The sequence below is a fragment of the Garra rufa genome, chromosome 7 (genome assembly GCF_049309525.1).
Source record: "Garra rufa chromosome 7, GarRuf1.0, whole genome shotgun sequence".
NCBI lineage: Eukaryota > Metazoa > Chordata > Actinopteri > Cypriniformes > Cyprinidae > Garra > Garra rufa.
The window spans coordinates 13,734,812-13,750,953 of NC_133367.1; the positions used below are offsets into that span (position 1 = coordinate 13,734,812).

Here is a 16,142-nt window from a genome sequence, read left to right on the forward strand (position 1 = left end):
ACCAGCTAAAACCAGCATCCCAGCACCAAAACATACATAACCAGCATATGCTGTTTTTTTCAGCAGGGACTTAATTAATGAAAATACGTACTTGACACACTACAGGGCCATTAAAAAACTATTAGATGAAAATAATGAATTGGTGTATTCAGTGATTTCACATTTAAACCTTAAAAATGTCTTTCAACACAAAAACTGACACACATTAATCTCTACACAGTTGTTTTTTTTTTTTTGTGGAAAGTACTGTGTTAAACAGTTCTAAGAAGTTGTTGACCACTAGAGAGAAAAAAAAAGAAACGCTACGTGAGAAAATGATAAGTTGAGAAGAAACGAAAACTGAACACAAATATGATCAGAAAAATAAATGTTTTAATTTAGTCCCTTGAGTTTATATTGTACTTTGTTTGTTTCCTCCCACTTCCTTAATTCCTTTAATCCATCCTTCCCTTCTGTCCCTGATTTAAAGTAAAATAAAATGTATAAAATAAAATGTAGCGTTCTACCGCAATACAAGTGAATCAACAGTAATGTTTGGTACCAATGTCCAGAGAAATAGACTGATAGATAAGTAAGGGATAATGTACAGGCAGCCGGTAGTTATCGCAGAAATAAGCCCCGACAGTGTGATCAGGACCCGACGCGAAGCGGAGGGTCTTGTGTCACACTGAAGGGGCTTATTACTGCGATAACTACCGGCTGCCTGTACATTATCCCGCTTATTACACGGCTACTTGCCACATAAGGAAAAAAACTGGACATGAATATGAATTTGAAACCTTTTATTGGCATATTTGTTTTAAATTAACATTTTTATCCTTCCGCGAAACGATATAGTACCACGTGACTAACATTCAAACTATGTACGTTAGTAAGACAATTTAAATAGATTAATGTCGAAATTTTCCATTGTTAATTGTGGTTGTCCAGTGTTTGTCACAAGATGGCGCCAAACGGTAATCTTTGTTGGCACTGAGGGATTTTAAACATACAAGTAGTACCGGCTATGCGTTATTACTTTGGAGCGGTGATTATTTGAAAAGAACGAACCTGCAAATGTCTCAACTGACTAGTGATGTCCGGTTCGCGAACGAATCGTTCTATTTAACCGGATCTTCTTAGTGAACCGGTTGAACCAGTTCACCAAATCGAACTGAATCGTTTGAAACGGTTCGCGTCTCTAGTAAGCACTAATCCACAAATTACTTAAAGGTTTTTACTTTTTAACGTGCCCGACACTCCCTCTGATTCAAAATAAATCAATTCCCTGAGTTATTCAGTTACTCAAACAGTTTTTGAACGGCTGTGAAAAGAGAGCTGATGATGCGCATGAGCAGAGCAGCTGCCAGAGCGGTTGTCGTTCTCGAGTCATGAATCGGTTGCAGCGGTTGTCGGATCACCAGTACACTGAACGAGAATCGCTTTCTTTCGGATCACCGGTACACTGAACGAGAACCGGTTTCTTTCGGATCACCGGTACACTGAACGAGAATCGCTTTCTTTCGGATCACCAGTACACTGAACGAGAACCGGTTTCTTTCGGACGCGTCCGATTTGAGAATCGATGAGCTGATACTGTGCGCATGCGTGTCATTTTTCAAGCAGATGAAATGAAGCACGTTAGTCAAGTTGGTCTATTTTGTTAAACGTTTTGTTAAAAGTTTACTTAAGGTTTCTGTTAGGTTATTGGCTAAAAGGGTTTTTATGATCTTGGTCCGGGAAGTGCCGTGGTACCATAATAAATGAGATATTTGATTAAAAGAAAACATGTGATTTATGAATTAGCTGCACTGTAATAAAAGATAATGATGACACGCAAAAATTGTGTTTGTATTAAATAATGTTTTAATGAAACTATACACAACTATAATTTGAACCATGTGTTCAAACCAAAATTATTATAAACATTTTTATTTAACTTTTAAACGGTGGTATAATGATAAAAATGACATAATCAAACTACTGCACAAGCAAACCAAGCGGCACGTTTCAGTCACTCTCTGTGTGAGTTCTTGAATCTCATTCTCGACTCAAGAATCGGTTGCAGCGGTTGTCGGATCACCAGTACACTGAACGAGAACCGTTTTCTTTCGGATCATCAGTACACTGAACGAGAACCGGTTTCTTTCGGACGCGTCCGATTCGAGAATCGATGAGCTGATACTGTGCGCATGCGTGACTCGTGCAGCTGCCAAACAAACAAGCTCCTGCTATGACTGACTCCATCTGAACCGAACTAGTTCTTTTCTTACCACTGTCTCTGTGCTAATGCTATGAGCAGTTAACTGAGGACTTGAATGAGGGGATCTGGTGAAACGTATGTTTATATTAAATAAGTCTTTATGGATTGTGCATGTTCAGTAAGCTGATCGTGTTTCTGATTAGAATTAATTTATCTTATAATTTATTAAATCAAGACTTGTAAAACTTACTCATATGATCACTGCATGTAACTATGTATGGGTGCGGGACGATAGTAATTACGTTAATGACGTCATTACGTCATAGCGTAAAAGAACTGGTGAACCGGTTTTTTGAACCGGTTCTTTGAAACGAACTGTCCGAAAGAACCGGTTCGCGGAAAAGAACCGAACTTCCCATCACTACAACTGACCAATCAGAATCAAGCATTCCAAAGAGCCGTGTATTAATACAAGTTAGAGAGTTTAGTTACCTCAAATCAATATTAACCAACTTCATAATATAGCAGCTCAGTTGCTTCACTGAACTCTGATTTAATGTCTTTAATGTTTATTCAAGTTGATTGAATACCTCTGTTTCCAGAGATGGACTTGTGAAATTGTCTGTTACTAGTAACACTGTTGTTTTAAAATACAAGTTCAATACAATACAATAAAAGTTCATTCTTCATAAATTAAATTCTTTTTTTTTTCACAAGCACCAAAGTAAAACGGTCAATAATAAATTCCCAGTCATTGTGTAAATACACTCTTAAAATAAAGTGGATTCACGATGCCAGAATAACCTTTTTTTTTTGTCTAAACATTTGTTTTTGTGGTGAAAGAAGGTTCTTCAGATTATAAAAAGATAAGAAAGGGATGGTTCTTTAAAGAATCTTTGACTGAATGATTCTTTGTGGGAAAAAATGGCTCTTTGTCATACAAATGTGTGAGTATCATGTCATACAAAAATGTGCAATACTGTCTGAATTTACAGTTAGTTACTAAATATTACTGTTATGAGTTTGATATTTGCATTAAGGGGATCTCCTCCTGCTCAAGCCCACTGTCTAAATCGGTTTCACTCCCTGTGAGAAAAACAAAGAATCACAAAAGGTTACAAAGTTGAAAATAACATGTAAAAAAAATAAAAATCAATCAATCAAACAATCTAAAGTTTTTGGAAATGGAAAATAAATCAAAATTGAACATTTTTAACTCTAGTTAGTTTAATAATTATTCTCACCACGGATTGTAACTTTGAATTTCTTGTATTTGGTTTCTCGGCTGCTGATGATCAGTAGTTTATAAACTCCAGTGTGTTCAGTTGTGCTGTTTGTGATGGTCAGAGATCCGGTCTGATGATCCAAGTTCAATTTGTTCCTGAATTTCCCTTCAGAGCCATCGTATGTACAGAAACTTGCTTTATTTAGTTCACCTCTAGCGATGAGACTGTCTTCAGGTCCAAACATCCAAAGTATCAGATCATCATCTTGTATTTTAATATCATTGTGTAGCGTGACCGAATCTCCCTCTGTTGCAGACTCAGTCTTTTCTTTAATTTCATCCCAGCACCACATTGAAGAAAAAAAAAAGAACATTATGACAAAATTCACGGCCACCTGAATAATTAGTGGGTATGGGTGTTTTGCACATTTTATGCAAACCTGGTTGACAAAAACCTGCAAGACTCTTGTGTACATTCTTATCGCCTCTTTGCTGCATTATAAATTTTAACAACTACGTAAATCCATCAATGAAAATTGGCTGACATATGCTTTTTTCCTCAGACTTCTCAAGTTGTTTACATCTTTATCTATTAATAATAGCACTAAAATCATTAAAGCAGTCATAAATATGATTACGAGTTATGAGTTACTCACCATGTGCAATAACCATGAATCTCTTGCATGGGCTCTTTTTCCCGCTGGTGATTTGAATTGTATAGACATCTGAATGTGCTCTGCTGATGTTCCTGATGGTCAGATCTCCAGTTTGCTTGTTTAACTGCAGTCGGTCTCTGAATCTCCCATCAGGACCTTCATATAATGTGGTCTGATTTGTGGCTCGGTTGATTTCAGCTATGATAGTGTCTTTATCACTAAACTTCCACATTATCCGGTCAACTGTGTTCAGTGCACTAATGCCAGTTTGTAGAATGACAGAATCTCCAACTGTATATTTCAGCGTGTTCACTGTAACAGAGAGAGAAACATGTGAATGTGAACATGAATGTGGCTATCGATATTTTAACTATCTTGAGGTACTCACACCAAACAAGAACGTTGAATTTCTTGTATGAGACTTTATTGCTGCTCTTGATCTGCAGTTCGTAAACTCCAGAGTCTGTGCTTTTGGTGTTTGTGATGGTGAGATCTCCAGTTTGTTTGTCCAGCTCCAGTCGGTCTCTGAATCCATCATCATCAACACTGTAGACACTGCTCTCATTGGTCTGTCCATCGGTTTTGGCTATAATGGCTTTTTTAGGCTCAAACTTCCACAGTATCACATCATCTTTCTGTATTTCAGTAAGACCTGTCTGCAGACGGGCGGATTCTCCTTCTGTGAATTTCAGCGTGTCCACTTCATTTCATAAAGAAACGGAAACACATAAAACCAACTCAAAAACAACTCAAAACCCCCAACAAAGTTCAAAAACAAATGTGACCTAGGACCACAAACACAGTCTTAAGTAGCACAGGTATATTTTGTAGCCAAAAAATATCGATTTCATGCCAAACATCATTAGGATATTACGTAAAGATCATGCTCCATGAAAAAATGTGGTAAATTTCCTACCCTAAATATCTCAAAACATAATGTCTGATTAGTAAAATGCATTGCTAAGAACTTCATTTGGACTTTAAATGCTCTTTTGCACCCTCAGATTCTCAAATAGTTGTATCTCGACTAAATACAGTGGTATGCGAAAGTTTGGGAATCCCTTGTAGAATCTGTGAAAAGTGAATAATTTTAACAAAATAAGAGAGATCATACAAAATGCATGTTGTTTTTTATTTAGTACTGTCCTGAGTAAGATATTTTACATCAAAGATGTTTACATATAGTCCACAAGACAAAAAATAGCTGAAATTGTTAAAATAACCCCCTGCAAAAGTTTGAGAAACCTTAGTTTTTATTTTTATTTTATTTTAATTTATATCATCTTTTGCATATTTGAACCCTTTCCAGCAGTGACTGTATGATTTTGAGATCCATATTTTCACACTCAGGACAACTGAGGGACTCAAACACAACTATTAAAAAAGGTTCAAACACTCACTGATGCTCAAGAAGGAAACACGATGCATTAAGATACGGGGGGTGAAAACTTTTTGAATTTGAAGATCAAGGTAAATTGTACTTAATTTGTCTTCCGGGAAACATGCAAGTATCTTCTGTTGCTAACGAAAGGCAGTACTAAATGAAAAAAAATGATATTTCAGCAAAAGAAGAAAAATTTGGACATCTTCATTCTGTTCAAAAGTTTTCACCCCCCGGCTCTTAATGCATCGTGTTTCCTTCTGGAGCATCAGTGAGTGTTTGAACCTTTTTTAATAGTTGTGTATGAGTCCCTCAGTTGTCCTCAGTGTGAAAAGATGGATCTCAAAATCATACAGTCACTGCTGGAAAGGATTCAAATATGCAAAAGATGCTGGAAAATGAAGAATCTGCAGGACCTGGAGGATTTTTCTGAAGAACAGTGCTCAGTTTAACTGTTCAGAACAAATAAGAGACTCGTGAACAACCATCACTAAACGGAAAAGCAATCGTAGATCATCCAGGTAACCACACACAGTAATAAAAACTAAGGTTTCTCAAACTTTTGCAGGGGGTTATTTTAATAATTTCAGCTATTATTTTGTATTGTGGACTATATGTAAACATCTTTGATGTAAAATATCTTACTCAGGACAGTACTAAATAAAAAATAACATGCATTTTGTATGATCTCTTTTATTTTGTTAAAATTATTCACATTTTCACAGATTCTACAAGGGATTCCCAAACTTTCGCGTACCACTGTACTGTCATATTCTACCAAACCATACATCAAGCTTATTTATTCAGGTTTTCAGATGATGTATAAATCTTAATTTAAAAAAAAAAAAAAAAAATTATGACTGGTCTTGTGCTCCAGGGTCACAAATAAAGTAACACATTGACAGACAATACAGTAGGATATTTGAAGTGTTTGAGTTGAGTACCTCGTACAATAACTTTGAATCTCTTCATTTTTGTCGCTTTGCTGCTGATGATCTTTAACTGATAATCTCCAGAGACTGGGATCCTGATGTCACTAATGGTCAGTTCTCCAGTCTGATGGTCCAGCTGCAGTCTGTCTCTGAATCTCTCATCATCGGTGTATGAGATGTTGCTAGCATTTCTGTGGATTTGAGCAATGACCATTTCTTGAGGTCCAAACATCCAGAGCACTTCACTGTCTCTTTGGATTTCGGCTGCACCAGTTTTTAGCGTGACAGAATTTCCCTCCGTCACTGACAATGTCTTCTTATCTGTCTCAACATCAAGCAAATGGAGAAGATATAAAATATTTTTTAAAAATGGTCAACTACATGAAAAAAAAAAAAACACGGTCATGTAAACCTAATTACTCTTTTAAACAATTCCACTCCTATCTTTTCTGTAGATAACACTCACCTTTCTGTTTTTTAGAGTATTTTAACATGTAGCACGTCCCTCCCAGAGCTGCAGCCACTAACAGCAGGACACAAAGACAAATCAGCACAATATAACCAGCAGACAGGCCTGGATCTGGAACCACTGAAAAGACACATGCAATTTCAGTAAGAGGGAACATCTACATTACACTATTTGATGCAATTTGACACTAACTACATACCAACAAAAATGCTGAATCTCTTGTATAGCGTTTCTTTACTATTGGAGATCTGTAGTTGATAAACTCCAGCGTCTGCGGTTCTGATGTCTCTGATGGTAAGAGATCCCGTCTGATTTTCGAGATGTAGCCTCTCTCTGTATATTTCATCTGAACTGAATGTGACCTCATGAATCTTCATGTTCATTTCAGCTATAAGGCTGTCTGGATTCGTATGTCCAAATGTCCACTGTATTAGATCATGTTTCTGTGAATCGGTAACACCAGTCTGTAGAGTAACAGAATCTCCTTCCTTCTTGTTTTCTAACCCCGCAAAAATCACATCTGGAAAACAAACACGAACCATTATCGAATTTACAGTGCATTTTGGGATAGAAAAAGAATATAATCTCAATAAAAGTATACATTTTTAACAGTTTGCCAGTTGAAGATTGTGTAAATTTAATCAGAGAACTTTATTTAGGTCTATATAATCATCTATAATTATTTGGATATACAGTTATCAGATTAGATGCATCTGAGCTACTCACCATGGACGGTAACACTGAATGTCTTGATGAAGGTCTCGTTGCTGATGATCTTTAGATGATAATCTCCAGAGTGTTTGGTTCTGATGTCGCTTATGATAAGAGATCCAGTCTTATTGTCCAGCTGCAGTCTGTCTCCAAACCTCCCATCATCAACATCGTATAACGACACTGTCTGAGTTTTCCCATCGATTTTAGCAACAATAGTGTTTTGAGATCCATACATCCACATCAACAAAAATATCCGGTGCATTTCAGTGACATCAGTGTGTAGAGTGAGAGAATCCCCCTCCTTCACTGACACCTTTTTCGTCTCGCCAAACACTCCTGAAGAACAAACAGAAACAGTAACTGAAACAGTAAGACCTTCGTTCATCTTCAAAACAGAAATTAAGATATTTTTTAAGAAATCTTCTATATTTGCACTGAAAACATGACAAAACAGAACCTATTTAGCCTATTGCCTATTTGTGTACCTTTGAAGGTTTATATCAAACCTGCATCTCAGGTTTTATGTTTTTATGGTTTTCAGAACGAATTATCATACCTTGATTGTAATCTGATTTCTGAGTTGTTTTTACTGGTTGATTTGGCTACAGGCCTGATTGCGAAATTACGTAATGCAACTTTACGGGCAGTGGGCCACGGTAGTGAGAACCCGCCCCCCCAGATTTTAACACAGACGAACACTTATTTTGTCAATGTGTCTGTTGTAAATGTGAAATTTTGCGAAACAACATTCCCTATACCCTCACGCTAGTATTCTACGCTAGTGCTCGTGACTGAGACCCTTATTTTCTTTTTCTGCCATTCATACACTTTAAGTGAAACCGAAAGTAGACGACTTACCATCTGCAAAAAATGCCAAGGAAAAGAGCAATAACAGTTTCTTCATATTGATGCACTGTGGAATTCTAGCTCATATCATGACTCGATCGATCAGTAGCGCCTAGCGGTACCGTCGCGTCTTCGTTGTGTCTCAACCGCGAACCCAAAACGAGTGACGGTCAAAACCAGTGCTGTCATTGGTGGCACCTTATATAGAAATGAATTGTTGAGCAAGACAAGATGGTTATTATGACATCATAAAACAACAAATGCTGACTCGTGAACATCATTTAAGATGCACACAAATGCTCTTTGACTGTTTAAAATCATAATAAAATTACGATGTTTGCTCATTTTCAACTCACAAAAAAAAAACGTAATCAACGACAGTATGTTTATATAGCCTACAGTATATATAAACATAAATATAGCCTATCATTTTGTGGTCAGTTAATCTCTATTAATAAAATTAACGAACCAAATATGACTTAAGTATAACTTTCACCCATGACTTGATTTAGTCTATAACAAACATATTCTTATAGTACCAGTCTGAGCTTGACTGTACTTTGACCAATATGCTGTTATATGGGACTTTGTTGGGTTAAAAGTTTTAAAAGTAGACATTTTAAATCCAGTATTTATACATTTGAAAAAAAAAAAGAGTTATAAACCATCTGAAAAGATATATTTTATCACAATAAGGACTATTGTTTTATTCACATCACATAACCAGACACAAATACTGACTGTACAGTTGCTCTACACGACACTTGCTCTTCACTGCTAAACAAGGAACTGTACCTCTGTCGTCTAGAATTAGGTTCATAATTCACTTTAAATAAGTCATTGCAATTTTAGACTTGTGGAGGGTAATGCGAGCAGTCTATGACCTCTTAAAATGTTTTACACAATTGTGTTTCCTGTCTGTGTTTATTATCTCCAACTGGTAAGTTCTAAATGTGTTTTAGTTACAGTTTAAGTAAAACAGCATCAGTTGTGACTGTGAAACTGTTCCAATGTTTGTTCTTCAGGTGTGTTTGGTGTTGAGATCGATGAAACACAGACTATATCAGTGATGGAGGGAGATTCTGTCACCCTACACACAGATGTTACTGAACTACAGAGAGATAATGTGATACTGGGGACATTTGGACCTCAAGACACTCACATTGCTAAAATCAACAGTGTCCACAATAAGACATTTCATGATGGTGTTGATGAGAGATTCAGAGACAGACTCAAGCTGGACTACCAGACTGGATCTCTGACCATGACAAACATCAGCACAGAACACAATGGACTTTATAAAGTAGAAATCGTCAATGAAAATAAGGTCTCAAGCAAGCATTTCATTGCTAAAATCTATGGTAAGCAGAGAGTTATATGCATATTTCTGCCTATTTTCATATTTTAAATGTAGTATTATAAAATTACCAATGATATTAACATACTAGTAATTTAGGATATGAGGTAATATGGGGGGTAAGTTGGGCCACCGCTTAAACCTAGGAATCAAAGCATTAGGAATTAATACATGATTTTCTTCAAATCTGCTTTGAATGAAATAAATACATAAAGTACATACATACAAGATTAACAATTCTTAAATAAGATGTAATATTTTATTTTAAAATATGTTGTGTCACTTTAAACATTTCCTTGTCCTTAACATGCAATCTATGGTAAAGTTTCCATTTGGTTTATAACTGTGGTATAATCTACATTCCTAAATGTAATTTAAAAACAAAACCATTTGTGGTTGATTGCTTTTTAATGTTGGTCAGGTTTTTCGCTGTCTTTAATTCTCAGCCCAGAATGAACAATTCACCTAAAAAGCTTTTGATAAATTTAAACCACTATGTAAGAGCAATAAAATGCTTTCGATAAGGAAGTTGAGGACGCCAAAGTCATCACTTCTCTCTTTAGGCAAATAGTGATTAAATTATGTACTCAATACTGTATCTGTCACAATCTAGGCAGGAACACACGAACAACGACGTAGTAAAAAGACGTACATTTAATAAATCCAACGGAATACAGGAGACACAGGAATATCAGGAGATAACATCAAAGACCGACAGCATTGAGGGGAAAACACACACACTAAATAGACAGACTGATTACACATACAGGTGGAGACAATGAGGGAGAAACCAAACACACTCTGAACTGCGGGGGAGAATGGGAGAAACCAACATGAATGTCCGGGGGTGTGACATTACCTCCCCCTCCCGGAAGGCGTGTCCTCGCGCCGACAAACGGGAAACAGCAAACAGTCTTAGGAGGGGGTTTCGGCGGAGGACGGACTCCCGGGAGGAGGGTAAGAGATGGAGTCCAGAAAGGTGACGGAACAGTCCATGGAGGTGATGATGGAGGGAGGAGCCAAGGAGGTGACAGGAGGGGGCTGGAGCAGGAGGAGCCAGGTGGGACCCAGAACACAGCCATGACGTATTCCCACGGTGGAGCCGATGGAGGGAGGAGCCATGGTGGAGGAGAGGCTGACGACTCCATGGGGCCGACCGATGGAGGCGGAGCAGGTGGTGGAGGAGCCCGAGGCCGAGACGGAAAGCCGATGTTGGGCGACGCCACGGATCCGGAGGGCCAAGGTGGAACCCAAGGCTCTGGCGACCAAGGCGGAGATGGAGATCCGGAGATCCGCGGCGGAGCGACAGAGGGCCGAGGCTGTGCCCGCGGGAGGGAGGAGGTCCACAGAGCCGGCAGGACGGAGCAACGAGGCACAGCCGGAGGAGTAGAGTCCAGAGGCGAAGGTGGGGCGACGACTGACCAGGGCGGAGCCGGAGGGACGATGGAGCCTGGTGGAGCTGGTGGATCGACGGGCGACGGCGGAGACGAGGGAGCAGAAAGCCGGGGTGGAGCCGCAGGGTCGGAGGGCCGAGGCGGAGTCCAGGACTCGGAGGCTGGAGGCGATGGTGAGGGATCCTCCAGCCACCAGGGCGGATGTTATGAACCCATCGGCACTCCATACAGCTGTCACTCCGGGCTCGGGCTTTCCGTCTATGATGGGTTGGGGCTCGTAATCCGCACGTCGGGGTGGCTGGCTGGGTTCTGGGACTGGAGTGGCACTGGCGAGATTCTCCTTGGAACAGGCGGGAAACGAGGGTTTGTTTCTCGCCAGTGTCCACTCCACAAACGCGGCGAAGTCCGCTCGAGGGCCGTCCTCGGACGATGGCGCTCTACATGACGCGTTGAGGCTTGCGTCATAGAATGCACAGAGTGCGTCGTCCGGGTAGCTGGTGGGAAACACAACGGAAAGAAAAAGACTGGGAAACGCAAACGTGAAATAAAAACGGGGTATGACGCAAAAAAAAAATGTTTAGGTCGGTCTTTCTGTCACAATCTAGGCAGGAACACACGAACAATGACGTAGTAAAAAGACGTACATTTAATAAATCCAATGGAATACAGGAGACACAGGAACATCAGGAGATAACATCAAAGACCGACAGCATTGAGGGGAAAACACACACAATAAATAGACAGACTGATTACACATACAGGTGGAGACAATGAGGGAAAAACCAAACACACTCTGAACTGCGGGGGAGAATGGGAGAAACCAACATGAAAGTCCGGGCGTGTGACAGTATCCTGTTTCTCCAAGAAAACTAAAAAGACATTTTTCAGTTTGGCACCTTCTATAAGCACATGTGACTTTATCTCCCAAAAGTGCAACTTTATTTGCATTTAAAACATTTTTTTTTTTTCCCCAAAATTTACGGGTTTTAGAAACTGTTGTGATAAAACACTGGCAAATAAAGAAGCTCTTACTTACTGTTATGATTTTATTTTTGCTTCCCTTTATTCTCTTGTGTTCTTCAGCTCGTCTCCCAGTTCTGGTGATCACCAGATATTGTCCACAAAATCCTTCATTATCAGTCTCCAGATGTGTGCTGTTGTGTTCAGTGGAGAAAGTGAGTCATGTGACTCTCTCCTGGAACAAAGGAAACCATTTATTGTCCAGCATCAGTGTGTCTGATCTTATTAGCAGCTTCTCTATACTCTTGGATGTGGAATATCAGGATAACAACACCTACAGCTGTGTGCTCAACAATCCCATCAGTAACCAGACCAGACATCTGGACATCACTCAACTCTGTCAGATACATTCAGTTGGTGAGAGAAGTCATATGATAAAAAAATAATAATTTAGGGGTGAACTATGGCTTTAAATGCGATTGCCAATCCTCTTATGAACGATTTAATCCCGTTCTGCACTGTTCTGCGTTCAAAATGGGACCAAAAACGCTACTGTAGATGTTATGGAAATAAATTATACAGATTTATAGCGATACCAGTACTTATAACCTAATTAACCGTCCTGATTTTAAGCGTGTCTTGTGTTCTGTACATACTCTGAACTCACATTTTCCCGCCTTCCTTGCCGCAAACAGCCAAACTCTGTGTGGGAGCGGGATAAAACGCTCAGAATTGAACTAGCAGCCCTACGTTCACCTTATTAAAACGTTTATAAAAAGTTTAGTACTAAATAAATCTTCGAAAAAATGTATTTACATTTTCCTCTCAATTTTTAGACTACGTTCACTATTATGGGTTTACCGAAGCTGTGATCCGATTGGCTCTCTCTGCCGTGGTGGGCGTGGCTGCTGTTGCTGTGCTGGTTTACGACGGCAGATCCAGACGAGTTTGAGAGGATAGAAAGGTGATTGTTCTTCTCTTGCAGTAAAACAAATTTTGTTTATTTTGACATTGACAAAATTTCTGTTTCTATTTTGTGCACACTACAACACTTTAAAGACATTTTCTAATCATTAATAATCACCAGGTTTGCTTTGTTCTGATCACACAGTAGTGAGATTTACATTTACATTTATTCATTTAGCCGACGCTTTTATCCAAAGCGACTTACAATTGGGAATACAACAAGTGATTCATCCTAAGGAGGCAGATCAACATAGGAAGTGCTCAAAAATACCATATATCAGGCGTTGTTAGAAGAGTGCAGGCTAGGAGGAGAAGATCAAGAAAGAAAGGAGAACTGGCTAGAAAGGGAGGATCAAGAAGAGAGGAGATTTTTTTTTTTTTTTTTTATTGAGTCACATAGTGTTGAAAAAGATGGGTTTTCCGCAGTCGCTTGAAAGCTGTTAAGGAGTCTGCATTCCGGATAGGGGTGGGAAGATCATTCCACCAGGCAGGGATGTTGAACAAGAATGTTCTGGACAGTGATTTAATACCCCTCTGTGGTGGTACAATGAGGCATCTTTCACTAGAGGACCTCAGACTTCTGGAGGGAGTGTAGATGTGTAGTAGTGAATGGAGGCAGGTGATGAGCCGGTGGCTGTCCTATATGCCAGCATCAGTGTCTTGAATTTGATGCGTGCTGTAACTGGTAGCCAGTGCAGAGATATGAAGAGAGGTGTGACATGGGCCTTTTTGGGCTCATTGAAGACCAGCCATACTGCTGCATTCTGAATTATTTGTAGAGGTCTGATTGTACATGCTGGAAGACCAGCTAAAAGAGCATTGCAGTAGTCCAGCCTGGAGATGACCAGGGCCTGGGCGAGGAGTTGTGTAGCATGCTCTCCCCAGGCCACCCTGAAAGTCCTACCAGAGAGGTAGGATTTGAACCAGCGAAGTGAAGTGTCTGTAATGCCCAGCGATAAGAGGGTGGACAGGAGGATCTGGTGATTTACCGTGTCAAAGGCTGCAGGTCGAGCAAAATGAGTACTGAAGATTTGGAATCAGCTTTTGCCATCCGCAAGGCTTCAGTCACAGACAGTAGCGCAGTCTCAGTTGAATGGCCACTCCTGAACCCTGACTGGTTAGAATCCAGTAGATTGTTCTGTGAGAGGAATAAGGATAGCGGGTTGAAAACAGCCCGCTCCAGTGTTTTTGCTATGAATGGAAGGAGAGAGACAGGTCTGTAGTTGTCTATGAGTGAAGAGTTAAGTGTAGATTTTTGAGCAGTAGGGTTACCCGGGCCTGCTTAAATGTAGTGGGGAAAGTGCCTGTGAGAAGAGATGTGTTGATGATGTGTGTGAGCGCCGGTAGGATTGTAGGAGAGATTGCTTGGAGAAGGTGTGAGGGGATGGGGTCTAAAGGACATGTCGTTGGATGGCTGGAGAGGAAAAGTTTGGTTACTTCTGCCTCCGAGTAAGGACAGAAGGAGAAGAGGGGAGTTCCAGCCGTTAGTGTGGTCAATTTTAGTTCCTGTATGTGTGGAGCTGAGAAGTTATTACTGATAGATGTAGTTTTGTCTGTAAAAATGTGGCAAAGTCATCAGCTGTTATAGAAGTTGTGGGAGGTGGTGGAGGGGGACAAAGCAGTGTATTAAATGTTTTGAAAAGGTTGCGTGCGTCCGGAGAATTGTTGATCCTGTTGTGGAAGTATGAAGATTTGGCTGTATGTACTTGGGTAGAGAAGGATGAAAGCAGAGACTGATACATACTGAGGTCAGATGGATCCTTACATTTGTGCCATTTTCTCTCGGCTGCCCTAAGTTTGGACCGATGCTCACGAAGAACATCGGATAACCAAGGGGTTGTCGGAGCAGCTCGTGCTGGCCTGGAGGAGAGAGGGCATATATCATCTAAACAAGAGGTAAGAGTGGAGCATAAGGTGTCAGTTGCTGCATTAGTGTCCAGGGATGAGAAGTGGGTTGGAGAGGGAAGGGAGGAGGATACTAAAGAAGAAAGGTGGGAGGGTGAGAGAGAGCGTAGGTTTCGTCTAAAAGTAACAGGTAGAGGGGTTGGGGGTGCACAAGTAGCAAGATGTAGATCAAATGTAATGAAGAAGTGGTCGAAGATGTGTAGGGGTTTGACCGCGATGTTGTCTGAAATACAATTTCGCATGTAAATGAGATCAAGTTGGTTGCCAGACTTATGAGTGTATGTAGTGAAAATGTGTTTTAGATCAAATGAAGCTAGAAGGGAATGGAAGTCAGCAGCATAGGGTTTGTCCAGGTGAATGTTGAAGTCCCCAAAGACTAAGTGGGCTGCCATCCTCTGGAAAAGAGGACAGCAGCCCATCCAGCTCTTCTAAGAAGAAGCCAAGTTGACTAGGAGGGCGGTAAATTACCACAACATGGAGTTTGATAGGAGATGTTACAGTGATTGTATGAGATTCGAATGAACTATAATTGCATAGAGGAGAATGGGTTGAGTATTTCCAGTTGTTAGAAATGAGCAGTCCCGTACCCCCACCCCTTCCAGTGTGACGAGGGGTGTGAGAGAAGGAAAAGTTATTAGAAAGAGCAGCTGGGGTTGCAGAGTCTTCTGGACGAATCCAGGTCTCAGTCAAACCTAGAATGCTCAGGCCAGATTGCAAAGAAAACGCCGAAATGAAGTCAGCTTTGTTGACAACTGACTGACAGTTCCAGAGTCCAACCGTGAAAGGGAAAGGTTCAGTGGAAGAGGTGTCGATAGGGCGCAGGTTAGAAAGATTGCGTCGACGTGTGCCTGTGATGTTAGAGCGATGTGAAGAGACCACCGGAATGAATTGGAAACACATGATAGAGGAGGACAGAAAGAAGAGTGAGATAAAGGAAAGCAGTACTTAAGTGCGTTGTCGGTTTCGTTGCTCGGTTAAAGTCGCAGGTCTTTACTCTCGTCGGTCTTTACTCTCGTCGGTCTTTACTCTCGTCGGTCTTCAGGCGAGGAGGCTGAACGCTTCCGCTGACGCTTCAGCGTCAGCTGGTCTGACGCAGTTAAATACACAATCAAACAATGCTTTGCTGATGACAGCTAGGGACGCCTCCTAGGCTCA

At 40.3% G+C, this 16,142-nt stretch overlaps 3 protein-coding genes across 3 annotated transcripts in view; 1 reads left to right on the forward strand and 2 right to left on the reverse strand.

Annotated features, from left to right (window-relative positions):
• Window positions 1–3,107: 3,107 nt before the first annotated feature.
• On the reverse strand, window positions 3,108–4,466 carry LOC141338295 (uncharacterized). Its single transcript, XM_073843834.1, has 3 exons — window positions 4,064–4,466; window positions 3,427–3,735; window positions 3,108–3,268 (listed from the first exon to the last, which is right to left on the reverse strand). The coding sequence occupies exons 1-3, from the start codon at window positions 4,293–4,295 to the stop codon at window positions 3,198–3,200; spliced, it is 612 nt and encodes a 203-aa protein (XP_073699935.1). The 5' UTR covers window positions 4,296–4,466; the 3' UTR covers window positions 3,108–3,197.
• Window positions 4,321–8,594, reverse strand: LOC141337946 (uncharacterized). Its single transcript, XM_073843519.1, has 8 exons — window positions 8,528–8,594; window positions 8,418–8,420; window positions 7,572–7,895; window positions 7,045–7,365; window positions 6,843–6,965; window positions 6,389–6,697; window positions 4,454–4,763; window positions 4,321–4,375 (listed from the first exon to the last, which is right to left on the reverse strand). The coding sequence occupies exons 1-8, from the start codon at window positions 8,592–8,594 to the stop codon at window positions 4,321–4,323; spliced, it is 1,512 nt and encodes a 503-aa protein (XP_073699620.1).
• Window positions 8,595–9,474: 880 nt separating this feature from the next.
• Window positions 9,475–16,142, forward strand: part of LOC141337947 (uncharacterized) — a 35,507-nt gene continuing 28,839 nt past the window's right edge. The window contains exon 1 of the mRNA XM_073843520.1: window positions 9,475–9,766. Within this exon, the coding sequence (XP_073699621.1) occupies window positions 9,475–9,766 (292 nt within the window). The remainder of the gene's footprint in view (window positions 9,767–16,142) is intronic.

What these genes read in the sequence shown, in the direction of transcription:
- LOC141338295 (XM_073843834.1), bottom strand. Translation starts at nt 4,295, where the DNA reads ATGTGGAAGTTTAGTGATAAAGACACTATCATAGCTGAAATCAACCGA. An exon ending in ATTCATGGTTATTGCACATG is followed by an intron (nt 3,736 to 4,063) that starts GTGAGTAACTCA and finishes ATGAAATTAAAG; the next exon opens with AAAAGACTGAGTCTGCAACA. An exon ending in ATTCAAAGTTACAATCCGTG is followed by an intron (nt 3,269 to 3,426) that starts GTGAGAATAATT and finishes TTTTTCTCACAG; the next exon opens with GGAGTGAAACCGATTTAGAC.
- LOC141337946 (XM_073843519.1), bottom strand. Translation starts at nt 8,594, where the DNA reads ATGACAGCACTGGTTTTGACCGTCACTCGTTTTGGGTTCGCGGTTGAG. An exon ending in ATTCAGTGTTACCGTCCATG is followed by an intron (nt 7,366 to 7,571) that starts GTGAGTAGCTCA and finishes TTTGTTTTCCAG; the next exon opens with ATGTGATTTTTGCGGGGTTA. An exon ending in GAGATTCAGCATTTTTGTTG is followed by an intron (nt 6,966 to 7,044) that starts GTATGTAGTTAG and finishes GTGTCTTTTCAG; the next exon opens with TGGTTCCAGATCCAGGCCTG.